Source organism: Rhagoletis zephyria, unplaced genomic scaffold, assembly GCF_001687245.7.
Source record: "Rhagoletis zephyria isolate East Lansing unplaced genomic scaffold, Rhagoletis_zephyria_1.1 Rzeph_scaffold_02571, whole genome shotgun sequence".
NCBI classification, from domain to species: domain Eukaryota; kingdom Metazoa; phylum Arthropoda; class Insecta; order Diptera; family Tephritidae; genus Rhagoletis; species Rhagoletis zephyria.
In genome coordinates, this window is record NW_016159655.1 from 577 (window position 1) to 19,898 (window position 19,322).

At 32.5% G+C, this 19,322-nt stretch overlaps 1 protein-coding gene across 1 annotated transcript in view; it reads right to left on the reverse strand.

The window, feature by feature from the left end:
- Window positions 1-6,747: 6,747 nt before the first annotated feature.
- Window positions 6,748-19,322, reverse strand: part of LOC108367161 (uncharacterized) — a gene marked incomplete at its 3' end in the record, with an annotated part of 64,549 nt that continues 51,974 nt past the window's right edge. Inside the window, exon 8 of the mRNA XM_017621757.1 lies at window positions 6,748-7,077. Coding sequence (XP_017477246.1) covers window positions 6,748-7,077 — 330 coding nt within the window. The remainder of the gene's footprint in view (window positions 7,078-19,322) is intronic.

Genomic DNA, 19,322 nt, shown 5'->3' on the forward strand with positions numbered 1-19,322 from the left:
CCCGCATAACACTTTTGTAGAACACTTTAAGCTTCTTACCGCTATTTTTAGTTAACTTCTGCAAATAAGGATCTCAAAGCCCCTTTAATGAAGGAGTATAGGATAAAAATGGTTTTTACGAAAAAATGCCTCGCAAAATCCTATACTAAAATTTTCCACAGTGTTATTTGTTTATTTCTGCGCTTTGTTAAAAAATTCGCCGTTGTGAGATAAACTTGCTCAACTAAAAAATGTCGCCCTTAGACAATTTTTTTTTGCTTTTTTATGTATTTTAGATGGTAAAGTGCAATTCGCGTTCAATTGAAACACATAAACCTCTTTTGCAAATCGAAAGTGGGCAGCTCACTTTGTCACAGTTCAATGCTGAAATCATTCAAAGAAAGACAGAAATTAAAAAATTAAAATTATAAAAACGAACTCAAAAAATTAAAAGTGAAATTAAATTTTTAAATAAAATCAAAACTTGAAGGCTTTAAAAAAATCAAAGTAACAACTAAACACTTAAGAATTGGGATCGTTTTGTAGAATTATGTTATAACAATTGCGCCCGTCAACAAAAGTAGCTTAACTGACTTTAGAAGGTTGGACTGTGAATTAAAAAAATAATAAATTAATTAAAATATTGTTTTGAAAACATTGTCCAAAATATTTCTTTAAAAGAAAATTGGTCTATCCCCACTGAGGCTATTTTAGTTGACGCGCACACTTATACTTATTTCCAAGACTTGCTTTTGCTAAATGCATTGCAAGGGGTCCCAGTTAAGTTCACAAAATATCGTAGGTGTACTTACTTATAAAAAGTTTTCATCCAAACCAATATCTATTCAAAGGGCATTTGATTTTTTTAACCAAATGCTTTTTGGGAATAATTTTATGCACTACTGTGAGCTTACCAAACATCCCGAAAATATAGCTAAAAAGGGGGTTTTAGTATGTGCTTACATTACGTTCATCTATCGCAAGGGGAAAAAGTAATAACAAAGCGGAGATATAATATATGTATTAGGATGGCCCTTAAATTATCAGCATCATAGGACACCACCTTATTTTGTTATACATACAAAATATAGACAACATTTTCGAAATTAAAGGGTTTGAAAAAATTTATTTTGACTTTTACCAGAAAGGACTCACCGAGTTTATGAAGTTATATGAATAAGTTTCAAAAATATGGGTTTATCAGATTTCAAGTAAAAAAATTTTCGAAATTTTGAAAAAAAATATATTTTTAAAAAAGTATAAAGTCATGCCTCATAAAAAATTTAAATGCTGATAATTTTAAGGAATACCCTAATGTGTAACTATTTGCATCGAGCTCTAACTGTCACAAACGTAAGCTACATTTTTTTAAATTTAATTTTGGATCCAAAAATGATTTTCTGTAACAAAAAGGAAAACTTAGAAATAAACGTCGCTTACGTTATTTTTGCGGTTGGGGCTCGATATACATAATTTACTTGAAAATAGAATATCAAACTTTTGCCAAATGAAAAAATGTAACCACTTTAAAAAAATAATTGCTGGTTAAGCCACAATTCACAGCTGAACTTATTTGTATAAATGATAAACAAAACTTTTTCACTAGAAGTTAAACCAATTCGCCGTTTTCTTAGCGGTCACAAAATCATTACATGCACTAGCCGTACTCAGTTCAGCCAGACACGCAATGAGTGACAGTGGCATGGATAATATTTTACACCCTATATTAACCCAACATCGTGGCAACTGTGACGTTAAATACACTGGATCACAAAATTTAATTAGGTTTTTATTATCCAGACGCCACTATCCAATCCCTATATAGAATTGCTTGGTGATTTCGAAAATCGAGTTAGTTTTCTCTTCTATGGATACGTTTTCGAGATATTGGCAATTTACCGTTATTCCGCTTAAAGCAAAAACTGGTTCCTTTTGATCACGTATATCTTACGAACATACTTAAAAATCTTGAAAAAAATGCGGAAAATGAAAGCCAATGAAGTTCTCCATATACCGTATATACATACATCACTTTCAGATAGGGCTTATAGTTTCTGACAAATTAATTAATCATTCCAGTTTTTGTTTTATTTTTTAATGAAAAAATGGNACAAATTAATTAATCATTCCAGTTTTTGTTTTATTTTTTAATGAAAAAATTAAACTTTAACAGAATAAAAATTAAGAAAATAACAAGTTCTGTGCCAAATTTTTGCATTTGTACTCAAGCCTGTTCTGTTACAAAACATAAAATCAAGTTACTGATGAAGCAAATCGATGGAGAAATATGAAATACGAGTGGTCTAATGAAAATGCGCAAAGATTTTTCGTATGAAATACGAGCAGTAAGCATGTTACTCATACGCCACAGCATACCCAAGTTTAGCGCCAGTGTTGCCAGAAGTCGCACTTTATCTTCAAAATGAAGATACTTTTCATAAATAATCAGACAAATTTTCACAAGATAATAAGTAATTGCATTTGCGTACCTTGTAATTGTTCAAAGTTAACCAACACTTTCAGGTTTTTTTCGTTCGCGTATGCAAAAAACTTGCAACGTAGGGGAAATTGAGAGAGCAAAGTGACATATCATTTTGAGGGGAAGCTGCTAGTTTCTGTTGGAAAAATTTTTGCCAACAGCAATTTTCCAACAGGAAAACAGGGATCAAAAACAGCTGGTTGGAATTTACGTATGTAATTCACAAAATTNCAACGTAGGGGAAATTGAGAGAGCAAAGTGACATATCATTTTGAGGGGAAAAATTTTTGCCAACAGCAATTTTCCAACAGGAAAACAGGGATCAAAAACAGCTGGTTGGAATTTACGTATGTAATTCACAAAATGGAATGTGATGGTTTTGAAGTTAAAGATGTCAAAATGCGACTAATTAAACTTGTAAGAAGTAAGTAGTTATTTGTTTAATCAATAAACTGTGTCAGGATAACAGTTTGTGATGAATTTTGAATGTAAACAAAATTTCTATCAGCTGTTCGTCTAACTTGCAAGTTTCTGCAGATTTACTGTTCGCATTCTATTTTGGATATTTACTTCTTGTGAGTGAACAGATGACATTTCGCGGGAATTTTGCTGTTGGACGTTTTTTACTGGCGATTTTAAAAGAACGTACCTAACAGAACTTCTACGAACGGCTTTAACTGACGTAAACCCAGATTTTGAAAATTTGGCCAAAGCGAACTTTTGACTTTTCTTACGTACATTAGAATGACAATAAAATTTATATTCTTCATTTCTAAAAGTAATTTAATTAAAAAGTAAAGTTTTTGTTTTTCTTATGACTCTTTGCAGCATTTAGAATTTACATGCAGCTCGTTTCCGCCTCGGCCTTGCCCACCCCTGGAATAGTATTTTTACAAGCATTGCATATATTCTTTTGTTGACTTTTTGCTCCAAAATGTCAAAAGAAAAGGAAACAAAAATTTGACATTACAGAATAAAGTGTTAACAAAAATGACAATTCATGGATCACTTCGAATAAAAAAAATCTAAATCGCAACCGCGCTGCTGCTACTTATGCAATGTGCCTTGGCTACACTCATTTGCTCAATTTAATATTACTCATACGCAGTGGCAAACATACCTATTCTACAAATTAAATTAAAGCCTTATTTTGTCCTCTTTTAACTCTGAATCAGAGCTTGACTATTAGCCCTTTATTTTGTGCGGAATACCCAGAGCTAGAAGGTCTTCCACTCAGCGCAAAATCTACAACAAATTATAATGACGAAGTGCGAATTTTACCTGATATCAGACACGCACCGACACGCCTGCTTCTATATGCTTTTTGTAACTTGCGTTGCTTTGAGAACATACCTTCTGATCTACCTACAAAATGGCAGAGTATTTCGAGGAGATCCTAATAAATTTCTACTACGAGAAAGTGTTATTGTCAAAGATCTACCTTAAAGCGTAAGTTAAGTTACTACAGAAGCGTTCTTTATTTAACAGCGTAATTATGCTTAGCCTTCTTTGTAAGGCTTCGAGGTTAATGAAACTATTCTGAAAATTGCACAGGTTTTACTCGCTGAATATCGCTTTCTTTCATAAATAGGAAGGAAGCCCTTTAAATCAAAAACGGAACCCTTTAAATCAAATATGCTTGCAGCCTGTTTCACCAGCAATTTAAATGGAAATTTATTTTTAATTTTCTATCAATTTCCATATGAAATTCACAAAATTAAAATCATTTTTCACTTGCATATATTGCTTTCGTGAAATTGGCTGTTAGGCTTGCAAAATTATAATAAAATTTGTGTGTACATACATACATACATTTTGAGTTGGAAAAAGGTAAATCAATATCTAAACGAAGAAATAAAATTTGCAAAATTTTTATAAAAATCAATAACGGTGGAGGATTTTAACAAAAACGGTATCAACAATTTAAAGCGATAATGATGACGCAAAAGACAAAAATTGTTTTCGGAAGTGAAAATTTAACGCAAAATTTGCAATGTTTGTAAACAAATACATATTTATGTATGTATGTTTGTTTGTATGTTGGTGAATATGTTGCTTGAAATGCATGTGGTTGCTATGTACACACATGAAATCGTTGCGCAGAACCGAATATAAAATTGTCTAATATTCGTACTAAATATTTTAATAAAAATTAATGCTCTGAAGTTGGGGGANTTTGTTTGTATGTTGGTGAATATGTTGCTTGAAATGCATGTGGTTGCTATGTACACACATGAAATCGCTGCGCAGAACCGAATATAAAATTGTCTAATATTCGTACTAAATATTTTAATAAAAATTAATGCTCTGAAGTTGGGGGAAAAAATGAAGATGTAAAAAATTTAACCAAAACTAGTTAAAACTAGCGAATGAAACAAAAAGTGTTGTGTATGAGTCTGTAACTAATTAGCATAGTATAGGTATTGAATTGAATTGATTTGAATTGTTAGTGTTGGAATAGTTTTAGCGTTGACAGTATGAAATATGAGCCATCTGATTGCATGTACATATGAACATATGTAATAATATAAAAATTTCAAATTCGAACACAATAATGAACGGAACTGATTTGCATGAAATTTTGAAAAATGTGTAGTACTTGCTTCGTTTTTAATTAATTATAGTATTTAAATATACGAGTAATGTATGTAGGTAAAATTTTTATTTTTTTTTTAACAAATTTTTATTTTGTTGCTGTAAAACAGTGCATAGAATAGAAAAAATTTGTAAGAGTGCGGAAAAAATTGAATTGAATTTTATGTAACAAAATTCGAAAATTGAAAAAAATGTTTTGGTTTTTCCTTTCTTTTTTTTTGGTTTAAATATTTGTTTTGCTATTTAATACAAAAATGTTGTTGTTGTTTGTACTTTTGTTTAAGCTTATTCATAGATTTAATTACGAACAGGAGACAATCGAAATCGAAACAAATTGTGGCAGTTAAAAATAAATTTGAAAATTTTACAAAACAAATAAAATAACAAAGCGGTAGTTTGTTTTCGTTTCGCCTTCGTTTTTTATGCTGACTTTTGTGTTTTGGTTTTTATTTTTTGTTTGCTGTTGTTGTCGTTCATTGCAACAGATTTGTTATTGAGATTATTTTTTGTTTCATATATTATTGTTGTTGTTGGAATTTGTTTTGATTGTTTCATTTGAATTTCTGAAAACACTTAACTAAAAAAATACATTTGTCGAGTGTAGAGTAGGCGTGGCTGGGTGCCACATAAGAAGCTTTGGCTTATAACGGAAAATTAAAAATAGGAAATAATAATATAAAAATATGCAAAAATATATACATACATACGTAAAATATGTACATTAGGGTGCATTACCAAAAAAAGCTGCGATGTTTCTAAAGTAAATACCTACATAAAAAATTTATTATATTTACTAAAATATTTCGAAAGAATATTAAGATTTACGTGAGCTAGACCGATTTGAACACACCTACAAAATCTTAACAGTTTGACGTCGTTAATATAATTTTAAAACATTTTTATGAATGCCTTTCAGACTTATACTCATCTATAATCTGAGAGGATTTAAAAAAGAATTTCAAAAACTTTTTTTTTATAAAACGCTTGATTTGGGAGGTATTTCCAACTTACGTAATCGTGATATTTTTCCGAAATATTTTGGCGTAAGTCCTAAAACATAATTAATTTTATATTTCCGAAGGAAAAACAGTACCGATATTCTTGTTTTATGTACATTGATGCACCCTAATGTATATACATACATATATGTATGTAATTTCACTATTTTTCGTAGCACAATAAAAGTTTACGGATTAGCACATTTTTGTAAACAATAAAAAAATAAAAAAATAAACTAAAATAAAAGCATTTAAAATACTCGTAAATGATAAATGTAATACTCGTGAAATTAACAATTTATATATGTTTATGTACATTGCATAAATTAGTTTTCCAACACTTTGCGCCGCCACTCTTCTACGCTCCCACTGGACTACTGAAAATACTCGTACACAAATAGTAGCTTGCCTATGCACACACGCAAACACACACATACACACAATTACTCAAGCTAAATACTAAGCGGCGACTATGCCCTACAATTTGAGCTTTTGCAGTTTTTCTTTTGTTCTCAGCTAACTATTTTAACTTTCAAGTATTTTTCCAGCTATAAGCGCCTGCAAACTCTTTTTATTACCTCTTTCCTCTTTCCTGTTCCATATTTTCTATTTTTTACTTTATTTTTTTGCTTTTCATACTTTTTTTTAATTTATGTTTGTATGTATGTACTTGTAGAGCTAAACATTTACACATACTTTGATAGTAAACATTGCCGCTGGCGCTGCCGTGGCTATGGCCATGACTGCTATGTCCAGTTGCCTGATCGTAGCCGTACGAGTTGCCAGTGTCGATGACATCTAGAGCGCCGGCGGCGGTCTCATGGACAGCTGGTGCGGCGTGACGCTGCTGGAAGTCGCTCACATTGAAGGGGTACAAGAGTATGCCGTGCAGCGTATGCAACGAGGTTGTCACCGTGCCCGGATAGTGGGTGCTCGTCGCTGTCGCTATGAGAGGCGTATCAATGAGCGCCAGATTATCTTCGAACATTTTCAGATGCAATTTCTCGTCCATGCCCATTATTCTGACTGTAATTTGAATGAGGAAGGAAGGAATTGTTCAAGTTGAATTTAAAGTTTTTTTGTTTTGGTTTTTTTTTTTTTTTTGTTATTGTTTTGCAAATTGTAACATTTTATTTTTCATAGATTTTTTTTCTTGCTAAAAACTGTGGAGGCTGTTACATATTATTGTTGTTGTTGTATTGNAAGGAATTGTTCAAGTTGAATTTAAAGTTTTTTTGTTTTGGTTTTTTTTTGTTTTTTGTTATTGTTTTGCAAGTTGTAACATTTTATTTTTCATAGATTTTTTTTCTTGCTAAAAACTGTGGAGGCTGTTACATATTATTGTTGTTGTTGTATTGTTTTTTTTTTATTTATTTATTTATTATGCAAATAAAATGTTGTAGAGTTTACAAAGCAGCATTCGTTTATTGAACTTAGGTTTAATGCAGTTATTCAAACGCTACTACATACTGCTGCTTGGTGCTGCTAAACATTGATGATACGAGTATCTATTAATTTATCAGCGCAATGTGTTTTTACTTGCTTGCAAATATTCTTGCCGCTTTGCTGGCAGTCAGCTTGTTCAATTTATGTATAAAATAAAGATCACTTGGTTTGGCTGATACTTTTCTGATTTCAACCCGATTTGTTTTTTTTTTTAATTTTACCTTTATTTTAACTATTTTATTATTGAAATACAATAGAAAACGAAATAAACTAAATTACAACACTTATTATTGAGAAAGTGCAGGAGTGGCAAGTTTTGGTGAGACACAAAAAATTTACATAAAATGATTTAAGTATAAATGTTAGCCTTACAATATAGTAATTTAAAATGCTTAATAGTGATGGTATATATACATATAATATATACATACATAGGAATGTAGGTATTGCAATATTGGAACTCACCTTGTTGTTGTCTTTTCTTTCGTTTCGTAGAATACTTAAAATAGTTCTACAATATTTACTTAGCTAAATGTGTAAAGAACAACCTAATCAACATTTATCGAATTGTTATTTCTTAATATGATTTTTTACTTAGCAACCAAATTTTCATAAATTTGTGTTACTTAAAAAATTTATGACTATTTAGGGCAGTTGAAAAGGGCCTTAAACTCCGCGCCAAAAAAAAAAATATAGTAAAGCATGGGTTTAAGCGCAGAAGATAACCCGGATAACACACAAATTTTTATTAGAGTTTTATAATGGGTTACTTTAGCAAAACTAAAAAGAAAATACGCTACGCCTGTCTCTCAATGCGGAACGTTGCACATACGCACTGGTGTACTTTTTCATGAAACCTTGTTTCCGGACAGAATGCTACATTAGAAATTATTTTAAATACAATAATATTCGAAGATATATTTTAACTCAAAAATTAATTTAAATATGTTATAAAGGTTTATTCGAGCAACAGGCTGCGGTATTGCTGAGCGCGTTTTAATTAAGCGAATATTCGCTCGTCAATACTTATTTACACACTTAGATGGAAGATGTGTTAATGAAGCTGTGACCTCTATTACCTACCTATGTTTGTTAAGATGTATACGTAAATATATCGCACGCGTTCTACAAATGTGAGTTAACTCCAATTTATCCGCAAATGATTTTTTTTAGCTCATTCTAATAATATACTATATATTTATATGTATATGGAAAGGATTATTTAATGTGCCTCTTGCAATAAATCACAGCAAACTTTTGTTTCAGCGTTTCAAGGAAGGTTCACGATCTGTGGATATTTCTAGCACATAATATGAAAAAGGCATATTTCCAATTTACACACTTTTGAGGATCGTGTGCGATATGTTTCACTGAATTGGAACGAAGTAGATACTCGTATATGACAATAATGCATTTTTAATATGCTTTATACTATATAAAAAAAAAACTTTCTTAAAAAGTTTACTTAGCGACTTTTCACTCTAGCGATATTCATATCGTGCTGGTAAAATAGCTTGTGTGCAAAAATTAAACGTTAAAAATATAACTCCCATCTGAGATCAATTTTAGATAATGGGTTCAAAAAACATTGCTCTTTGCTGTCATTACAAATCATTGTTTTGAAAGCCGCACAAACGCCATCGGACAGTTTCAAAAGTATCAAACTTGAATTCGCGTATTTGTTCCACTGTTAGTTTAATGTTGTGTGAAATCGATTGTTGTTTGGTCGAATCTGAAGTCCGATTGGCAAGATTCAAAATGCCGGACCCGGTATAATGTAAAAAAAAAAATTAAAATCAGTTAACTTCGCTTAAAACTTTACAGTCGGGAGTCCTTCAGGTCCCTGATTCCGAATCAGGAATCACATTTTAAAAATTCAAAATTTCGGATTCATATTTGATCTACCATTTATCACGAAATAGTTAAAAACCAACGTACCTACATGGCGTATGAGTAACATTTTCATCTCGACTAACAATGTGGGTACCTACCAAAGAAAACATAAATTCTTTGGAATTTAAAAATATTAAACTTTTTTTCCACAGTTTTTTTGTATTGGGCTACTAGTTTTGGAAGTATATATTTTTTATGGGCAAAATTGACTTATGCTCGGTGTAATCCATGTTATCATTAACTTGATTTTTTTGAGTCATTTGTGCCACTTTCAAAATAAACGACTCACTTACGGATTCTTAATCAGCACCAAAAAGCCAGTGAAAAACCACCACCAAAACGCTGCAAATTAGCGAGCTCAATGGCCCCACAAAGATAATTTAAAATTTTCGAAGGCAAACTACTTTGATGTTTAATACTTATAAATTCTACATAGTATAAACTAGACGGAGGCCTTCATCGCAAGAGGGAACAGTTTACCTTTTGGCTTTCTGATATTTAAAATATTTTTAAACACAAATTCACACATTCCGCAAACTCTGCACGAGCTGGATTCGATTCATATTCCGAGCAACATATAAATCAGAAAAAGGTTTTCCAAACCATCTGCAAAGTTCCGGCTGTATTTCTGCCTTGAAAAAGCTTCTAATAAAATAAAATCGGCTCCGATTAGGCGTTAGTTAAAAAACGACTGGACTCGCTAAAAGCGCTGAGGCGGTTACTGTGGCAGTAAGGAAGAATTTTAATTTTTAAGTGCATTTATCAATTTCGTACACTCAAATGAAAAGGATAGCACTTACATAAATAAATGTTTCTTGAATTCTATCCCCATCAGAATTGTATGCAGCTGAAGTAAAATTTTTGGCTGATTTCGAAAATTATAATAAATATTCTCAGTGAAGTCTATACACAAAATAGACTTGTTATCATCACACAAAAGAGACTCGTATGTAAGCCAATAGGCTTCTAAAAATTTAGGTCCATAGCAAAATAAAAAAATTCTGGTCTCTATCGCCTCTGAAATTCTTAATACCAACTATGGACAGCTATAGGGTAGGGTGAATTTGAGATTCTGTAATTGTCTAAAGTCACTATCTAATCCTATCAACTCTTACTCAGAATCAACACTTATCCATTGAAAATACCATTTTGTGGCTCAGCCTTTTTTCCATCCTTCATCCTATGTCATTAAACGCAATTTACCACACCGCAGCTAACTGATATCTTCAAAAACGCTCGCAATCATTTAATTTTCACTCTTACTTGCAGACAACGCACGCGTCATCAAATGTCGTTACTCAAAGATATCTTTTCACATTTCCTTTTATCTACCGCCATATACTTTTGTAAAAACAGTTTTCGACTTGTCGGCAGCCATTGCTAAGTGGGAGCATATACTACATGTGTACATACATACTTTACGCCATGATAAACAATAGCACTCGTCGTTGTTTGCTTTGCTCATTTCGATCATTTCCACTTTTGCTGCGTTCAATCGTTCGTTGTCACATTTTAATGATTGGCAATGCGAAGCATCGCTTACCACGTTCTTCTCTCTCACACCGCAAGCGTATTTGCTTATCAGCGTACCACTTGCGGCCACCATTGAACCATTTAGAAGAATGTGAGATATGCTGCTTAGTGCCTGCCATTGCACACAGTCTTTTGCAGCCATACACTGGCGCATACCAAGAGGCATACATACATACATGTATATATGTTTGTATATATATATTAGGGTGGTTCCAAAAAATTTTAAAATGTTAAGCTCTCGATCTTTAAAACTTTTCCAAATGGAAAAAATAATGCCCGTTTTTGTTTGGAAAAAAATGATATTTAGAACAGCCTCAAAGACCATGAAGTTTTGTAAGCATTTTATATGGAGGAAAACACTTTTTTATAGAAATGGCATAGAGCTCCTGAAAATCAATATTTTTCAATCGGAAAACTGTGCTGCTCTTCAGAAAACTTCCAATAATAATATCCAATTGTTTATTTTACAATTTTTTAGTATTAACGATTTTTTACTTTTAAAAACAGTCAGTACTAAAATATGGTTAAATAAACAATTAGGTATTGTTATTGGAGGTCTCCTGCAGAGAAGCAGAGATTTTGGACCACCCTAATATACAATTACTAAGTATAACTCTCGCGCATACTTCAATGCCTGTTGTCGATGTTCAAAGCTTATTTGAACTTGTATTAAGCTGCTACTACACTTGCAAGTGTGGAAGAAAATAAAAGCTACATTGGCACACACTTTTAAGAGCGAATCTCTAATAGGTCAGCAGCGTCACAATTGTAGAATTCGCTTGCTATTGTAAGCATCTATGTCTGCAAATAACAGTTTAAGATCACTCTACATATGCACATACATATGTATGTATGTATGAGTGGCTGACTGATATCCCCCACTATCGAAGTNTCTGCAAATAACAGTTTAAGATCACTCTACATATGCACATACATATGTATATGTATGAGTCGCTGAGTGATATCCCCCACTATCGAAGTGTTTTGTTGGTTTATTTTTAAAGTAAATATTTATACAACACGAAGTTTGTAAGTGAGCCAGCATTTAAAAGTATCAGTTGAAATGGATTTATCTGCAGTTAATGTCAGCTGGAAAACAAAGAAGTGTAATTAAAAGTGTGGATGCTACTAAATACACACAAATCTTGTTAGCTGCTCTTAGGTGAGTTGAGTGCTGCAAGCAGAGATGGAGGTAGGTAAATGTGAAATGATGTTGGGTGCAAGTAAATAAGTGGCAGGGTATGTCTTTTTGTGGCAGCAAGTTTAATCATTGCTATTCAATAGTGCTTTGTGAAGCACACGGCGAGTGAAATACACTGAGCTATCAGAGCAAATATGTTTACAGATATACATATACATAGTTACTAATATAAACAGGCAAGGCGCTCAATTTAAAAGGAACAGTTTCATTCACTCCTTGTTTGAAGAGAAGTAGAAATACATATATCTGTTTATATTTCTAAATAGTTAAATTTTTTTGAGAGTCGTATCGATTTGAAAACAGCTTTATCTTGTTTTGGTTGTGATTTTCAGCCAAAAGAAAGTCACTCATACGCACTGGCCAACCTACGCACATACATATATTTAGATGCGATTTGCAAACATTTCAATTTGACTTTAAATTTAACTTTAAAATAGGTGTTTGTGTATTTACTTAGATATAGTGAAAAGCTGAACCGAACTACAGATCGCATGACAGCTCCCTATGGCTTTTTATTCAAACGGCATCTGCCTTTAGCTACTGTCACATTTCAATCATGTAATCCAATAATTACGTAAGCGTGAACTCTGCTCGCTTGTGGTGGTTTTCCACCACACTTGATACAACGTCTCTTCTGTAATTCATTTAAACGCCTCCGCAGGCTAGTACTTAAATTCCGAAATCTGCCATCCATTCTGTTAAATTCTTAATACCTACAAAGTTATTTGCAATAAAATGATTTTCTGTGATAATTAAACAAGGCACACAATCAGCTGCGAATAAATTCGAAAGTTGAAGGGAAGGAGTATGGGGTTGTAAATTTGTAAGGAAAATCGCCACGAGCACACAAGCTCTTCATTGCAATCATTGGATAAGTCATTTACATACATATGTAAGCGTAATATGCTCTCGTAAACAAAGATAATCTGCAGGAATATTGGTTAAAAAAAAGCACAAAATATTCGAGAAGCAAGTGTAAATAAAAACTGTAGGGGTTGCAAGTCTTTCTTAAATTGACTCTTTAAGGACTAAGTGAAACTTTTTCCATAATACGAGTGTAGTTGTAGCAGCTTTTTTCCAATATGCTTTTCCAATATGTACTACTATGTACCAGCGCTTTTTTAATATTATTTAATAACTAATTTTTGGAAATTTTATCTACATTAAATAATATTTGTTACTTTAGCCCAATCTAACCGGGCAATTCTGGTAACTGTCTTTCAATTCAGCACAGTCTTTTGAAAGATAAAAGTCTTTCGTTTGTCTTTTAGTTTTGTTTGTTTGTCTAAATATTAAAAAAAATATATATATTTTTTTTGAAATAATGCAAATTACAATTCAAAAGGAATTTTAATTAATGAAGAAAACAATTCAATTAAAAAAACATAAAATAAGTCTCTAGAAATTAAATTAAATAAACAAATAAATAAAACTAAAAGTTTAAAGAAAACGAAATTACAAAAAATATATAAAATTAATCGAGGAAATAAAATAAAAAAAATCATTTTCTAGAAATTCAAGGAAATTAAAAAAAATATTCTTCTTTTTAAGACAACAAAGTTTAAAATTTTGAGCAAATTTATTAAAAAATACTTTATATAATATTGAAGCAAAACAATTTTCAAAAAATTAAATGAAAGCAAAAGATATATGTACTTCTTTTTAAAACAATAAAATTTGAATGTGAAAAGAAACTTAAATAAAAAATTATATTAAGAAAAGTAAAAATTAAATCGAATAAGTTTCTCAAAATATATATTTTTAAAGCAAAAATAAAACGTTAAGATATGCACTTCTTTTTAAAACAATAAAATTTAAATATGAAAAGAAAATTTAATTAAAAGAAAATTATATTAAGAAAAGGAATACGTACGTCGAATAAGTTTCTCAAAATATGTATTTTTAAAGCAAAAAAAAACACAAGACGAAATTAAAAAGAAAAAAAAGTACCACAATTGTGGGTTTTAGAACAAATGGGTAAAGCAACAAAGTCTAAGCCGTAGAAGATAACTTCTTTTTTCTTTTTAATTTAATTTAATTTTTTTTAAAGAAAATTTTTTTTTGTAACATTCAACTCTGAGAAACTTATTGGAAGTTAACTTCTACCGCTTAAACTTTGTTACTATTTTCAATTTTGCTGAAAAGTATAATCGTGGTACAAAGCTCAATAACAATATTGAAATAAATGTAAAAAAAAAGTTAATTAAAAAGAGCAATCAAATACGAGCAAGGGAGCTTTGTTTGTAAGACTGTCGTGCCATAATAAAACGAAATTTTTTAAACTATCTTGCCTACTGCCTTTCCATTGTCTTAAAAAATACTTGCATCTATCGCGCTGTAAAACGTAAAGTTTAATTTTTTCACTAACAGGAAATTGGTCCTGAAATGGTTAAGTGTATTACTTAACATACATAATGGATATTCATTTGAATTGCCACTTATTTTTCGTTCAAGATCCGGCCATATACTAGAAACTTGTGAACGTTGGAGAAGCTTTATTTTTATGGATTGTTAATTTTTATTTCAGTTCCGTTGAAGAAAATTGTTGGAATGAAGAAAACATAACTACATACTTACATGCAATTAAAATTATATGGAAGATCTGTTTATCATTTTCTTGATTAACTTGAGTATTCACAAGTACGCGAAGCGTCCTTGGGATATAAGTAGCAAAGTCATTAAAATTGTACTTGAATGAAACCTTGTTATCATTTGGAGGACAAACAATTATAACTAGGGATGCAAATTTTGAGCAGTAACATCGATACATCGATGTTTCGATGCATCGGAGAAAAGAACATCGAAGCCAAAATACATCGCCATAGAAACATTGTTATATCGATGGTTTCCGATGTTTTGCAATTTGTTAATTTCTAGTTAAATCTAAAGCAATATTGAATACTTTAATAATTATGAATGTATTTCTGTATTTTATTATCCTTTCTATACCCTTTCTATTATTAGAATCAAAATGCATACCATCGTAGGGTCGTTCGTGTCTGATCTTGTTGAAATTCTGAGGGGTGTTTGGTTCCTTTCTTAACGGCTAGGTTATTAGCATTCAGAATATATCCAACAATTTTGTTGAGCTTGGGGCCATTTTTTATGAAAAATGTTGTGGAAAAGCTACAATAATTTACAAAGCTAAGAAATTATAGCAGCTATTTCGGATATCACCACATCACCTCAGTGACCGCGCTAGAAGAAGTCCGATTAGTAGATATGGTGATCTCCCAAATAGCGGCAAATCAGCTGCACCTGATAGTAGTTGGTTGAATAAGGAAAATGAATTAGCAACAAGAGTTTACGGGATGTACATAGCTCAGTGGTTAACGCTTCTGACTTTGAACATCGAATACGCAGGTTCGATCCCTGCTGAAGTCTAGAAAAAAGAAGTCTGATGAGGAGATGTGGTGATCTCCGAAATAGTGCTATAACTTCTACCGCTTAGACTTTGTTGCTTTTTCAATTTTTCCTAATAAACAATCGTGGTACAAAGCTCAATAAAAATATTAAAAATAAAATGTTAACAAGCCACAATAACATTGACAAATACATAGTTTAGGAAGAGCCTGCCTGAAACTATACAAAAAAGCAAATAAGCAAATGGATGTATAGAATTGACAACAACAACCACGCTGTCGAGTTTAAATAGCGGCAAATCAGCTGCACTTGATAGTAGTTGGTTGAATAAGGAAAATGAATTAGCAACAAGAGTTTACGGGATGTACATAGCTCAGTGGTTAACGCTTCTGACTTTGAACATCGAATACGCAGGTTCGATCCCTGCTGAAGTCTAGAAAAAAGAAGTCTGACGACGAAATGTGGTGGTCTCTGAAATAGTGCTATAACTTCACCGCTTAGACTTTGTTGCTTTTTCAATTTTCCCTAATAAACAATCGCGGTACAAAGCGCAATAAAAATATTAAAAATAAAATGTTAACAAGCAACAATAACATTGACAAATAACTTCTACCTTTTATAAATTATTGTTGATTTTCAATAACACTTTTCAAAAGAAACGGCCTCAAGCTCAATAAAATTGTTGAATATAATTGTCATAAGGCCATAAATAACAAAATAATTCTGAATGGATAATAAATTTAAGGGCAGTCAAACATACCGAAAGAAAGTCGGAGAGTCTCCTTAAAGTCGATGTTTAAAACATCGGTAAAACTTTCATCGATGTATCGTCAATTTCGCGATGTTAGTAAATTGTAAATATCGATGGCAAACATCGAAAATTGAACCGATATTATCGATGTTTCAAAAACATCGATGCATCGTTTGCATCCCTAATTACAACTGAGCAATGCTAGGCAAGCACTCTTCTAAAGCTCAAAATATAAAAATTAGGGGCTTCGTGGATCTTGGGCTTTGCAGAAGATCTTTGGGAATGGATTTAGAAAAAGGAACAACCAATTTGACATTCTATTCAGTGTACAGAATCAGATGAAAAGGACATGAAATGAATTTGAATTGACCTTGATGTATAATTTTCTGAACTAAAATCCTTTTTCTCAATTGATTTTTACAATATACTGTATGTAAATATTAATTTTTATCCTGTTCGGAATTTTTAAGAAAAAAATACTAACGAAAAAATTGAAGACTATAGCGCAGGGTATATCCGTACGCATATATTACGGTATACACTTGGGGCTACGCCAATCTTATCACCACTTAAAAATATTACGTAGAATTTTGTAAACTATTAAATTTTTTATTTTTATTTTTTTGATATAGTTCACACTGTAACAAAAACTAATCAGGTATATAGATACAAGTTTCTAACTTTGTAGAAATTTAAAATAATATCAGGAAAGCTTTATCAAACTTGCACTTTATTACACTAAAATTAAATTGGCTATTAAACTGCATACCCGAATTTTTTGAATTTCTTTTTTTTTTGTAATTTTCGAGGTTTTTTGAGTTTTTGGGATTATTCGGGAATAATTTGGAAGTTTCAGGCTTTTCATTACAGTTACATACTTTTGCATATGGTATTTATTGAAGTCATAAATATTAAATACCTTTATGCGGGGTATTAAGTTAAGTAAAGTTACTAAATACTTTTGTTATCAGTATTTAGAACTTAAAAAAAAATATATGTACTTACACTCTTGCTAAATGTTCAGCCGAGCTTCTTCTCTAATTTGAGGAGTGCGTCCTGATGTTGTTACAAAAATGGTTGGACCTACAGTTTTTTGCCGTCTCCGAACAGCAAATGAATTTTATGAGAAGCGTTTTCTTGGCAGAAATACACTCGGAGGTTTATCGTTGCCTGCCTAGGGGCGGCTGCTTTTCTAACCACTCAGCCGCCACAGCGGGCGTTACTGTTATAGTCGGTATTTAATAATTCTTAATTTGGATTATTTACTACAACATACTACCTAATATTATCAATCTCTACAGGGACGTAACAAATACGTACATATGTACGACATACATACTTATGCTGCTGGTAGTGCAAGCTTTTGCGTTAGCCCATAAATTACGAAAATAAATTTTAAAATGTGCAATAATTTCGACATTACGAGGCCGCAGGGAAGCTTATAGCAGAGTTGCAAAAGAAAAGTATTAATCGCCAAAAAAAAAAACATGAATAGACTGCCAGCATTGTGATTGCGGTGCGTATGCAAAAGAGGCGCATGTTAGCATTTGTCCCATGCAAATGTGCGCGAGAATAAGTGTGTGTGTATACTTATGTGCGTATATTTTCGTGATTTTATGTTTGCCTTTGCTGTATCGACATTGTCAAGCCTTTTTAAAGTACACCACCAGCTCGGCATGTAGAAATATTCACAGTGGCCCACTAATACCACGTGCACACTCACACATTCATTCAGTGCTGCAGTGCAGTGAAAAGCTAAACCAGCCAGTAAGGATTTTAGTAGATCAACTGGTAGAAGTCGACTAGTGCTGTTTAACTGGTAAAAGCTGACACGCAGGCCTTCCAGTGAATAAAGGAGGTGATGCATAGGTAGATTACTTATGTAACTGGTATGCCAGTACTGGTATTTCTACTAGTTGATGCTGTTACAGAATCTGACCTTTGACATTTTGAAGGACATCGCCATGNGAGGCCGCAGGGAAGCTTATAGCAGAGTTGCAAAAGAAAAGTATTAATCGCCAAAAAAAAAAACATGAATAGACTGCCAGCATTGTGATTGCGGTGCGTATGCAAAAGAGGCGCATGTTAGCATTTGTCCCATGCAAATGTGCGCGAGAATAAGTGTGTGTGTATACTTATGTGCGTATATTTTCGTGATTTTATGTTTGCCTTTGCTGTATCGACATTGTCAAGCCTTTTTAAAGTACACCACCAGCTCGGCATGTAGAAATATTCACAGTGGCCCACTAATACCACGTGCACACTCACACATTCATTCAGTGCTGCAGTGCAGTGAAAAGCTAAACCAGCCAGTAAGGATTTTAGTAGATCAACTGGTAGAAGTCGACTAGTGCTGTTTAACTGGTAAAAGCTGACACGCAGGCCTTCCAGTGAATAAAGGAGGTGATGCATAGGTAGATTACTTATGTAACTGGTATGCCAGTACTGGTATTTCTACTAGTTGATGCTGTTACAGAATCTGACCTTTGACATTTTGAAGGACATCGCCATGTTAAAAATACCAGCGTCTACCTAGATAATGTAAAAATATATAGAAGCCATACTAGTATGTAGAGCTGAAAAGCTTACTGGTAGCCAACTAGTTCACAACAAGTAGCTTTCACTGTGGGGTTATTATAAAAGCACTTAAACGCTTACACAGCCACTTACATAGTGTTATAACGCTCAAGTGCGTGTACTAACAATGGCGAACTTCACACAGCGTAAACAAATCCTGAGCGCACATACCATAAACACACACAGACACATTCCAGCATTTGAGCTCATATCAAAAATCAACTAAATGTCCGTAAACCACACAGCCCAGCGAAAGGCAGCCAGCCACCATCGCTTGCGGCTTTTGCCAAGCTCCGTTGTGTCGTGTCTCATTCGGCGACCAAATAAACTACACGCTCGTGTGATTTGTTTGAATTTGTTAAATTAAAATTTTTTTGTTAAACTACTGTATAAGCCACTGAAAAATGATATGCCAACGAAAGCTTTGTAACTGTTCGCAATTTCGTCAACATTTCTAGTGGCAGCAGCATCGGCGTAGCCAGAATGAAATTTAGGGGGGGGGGGGGG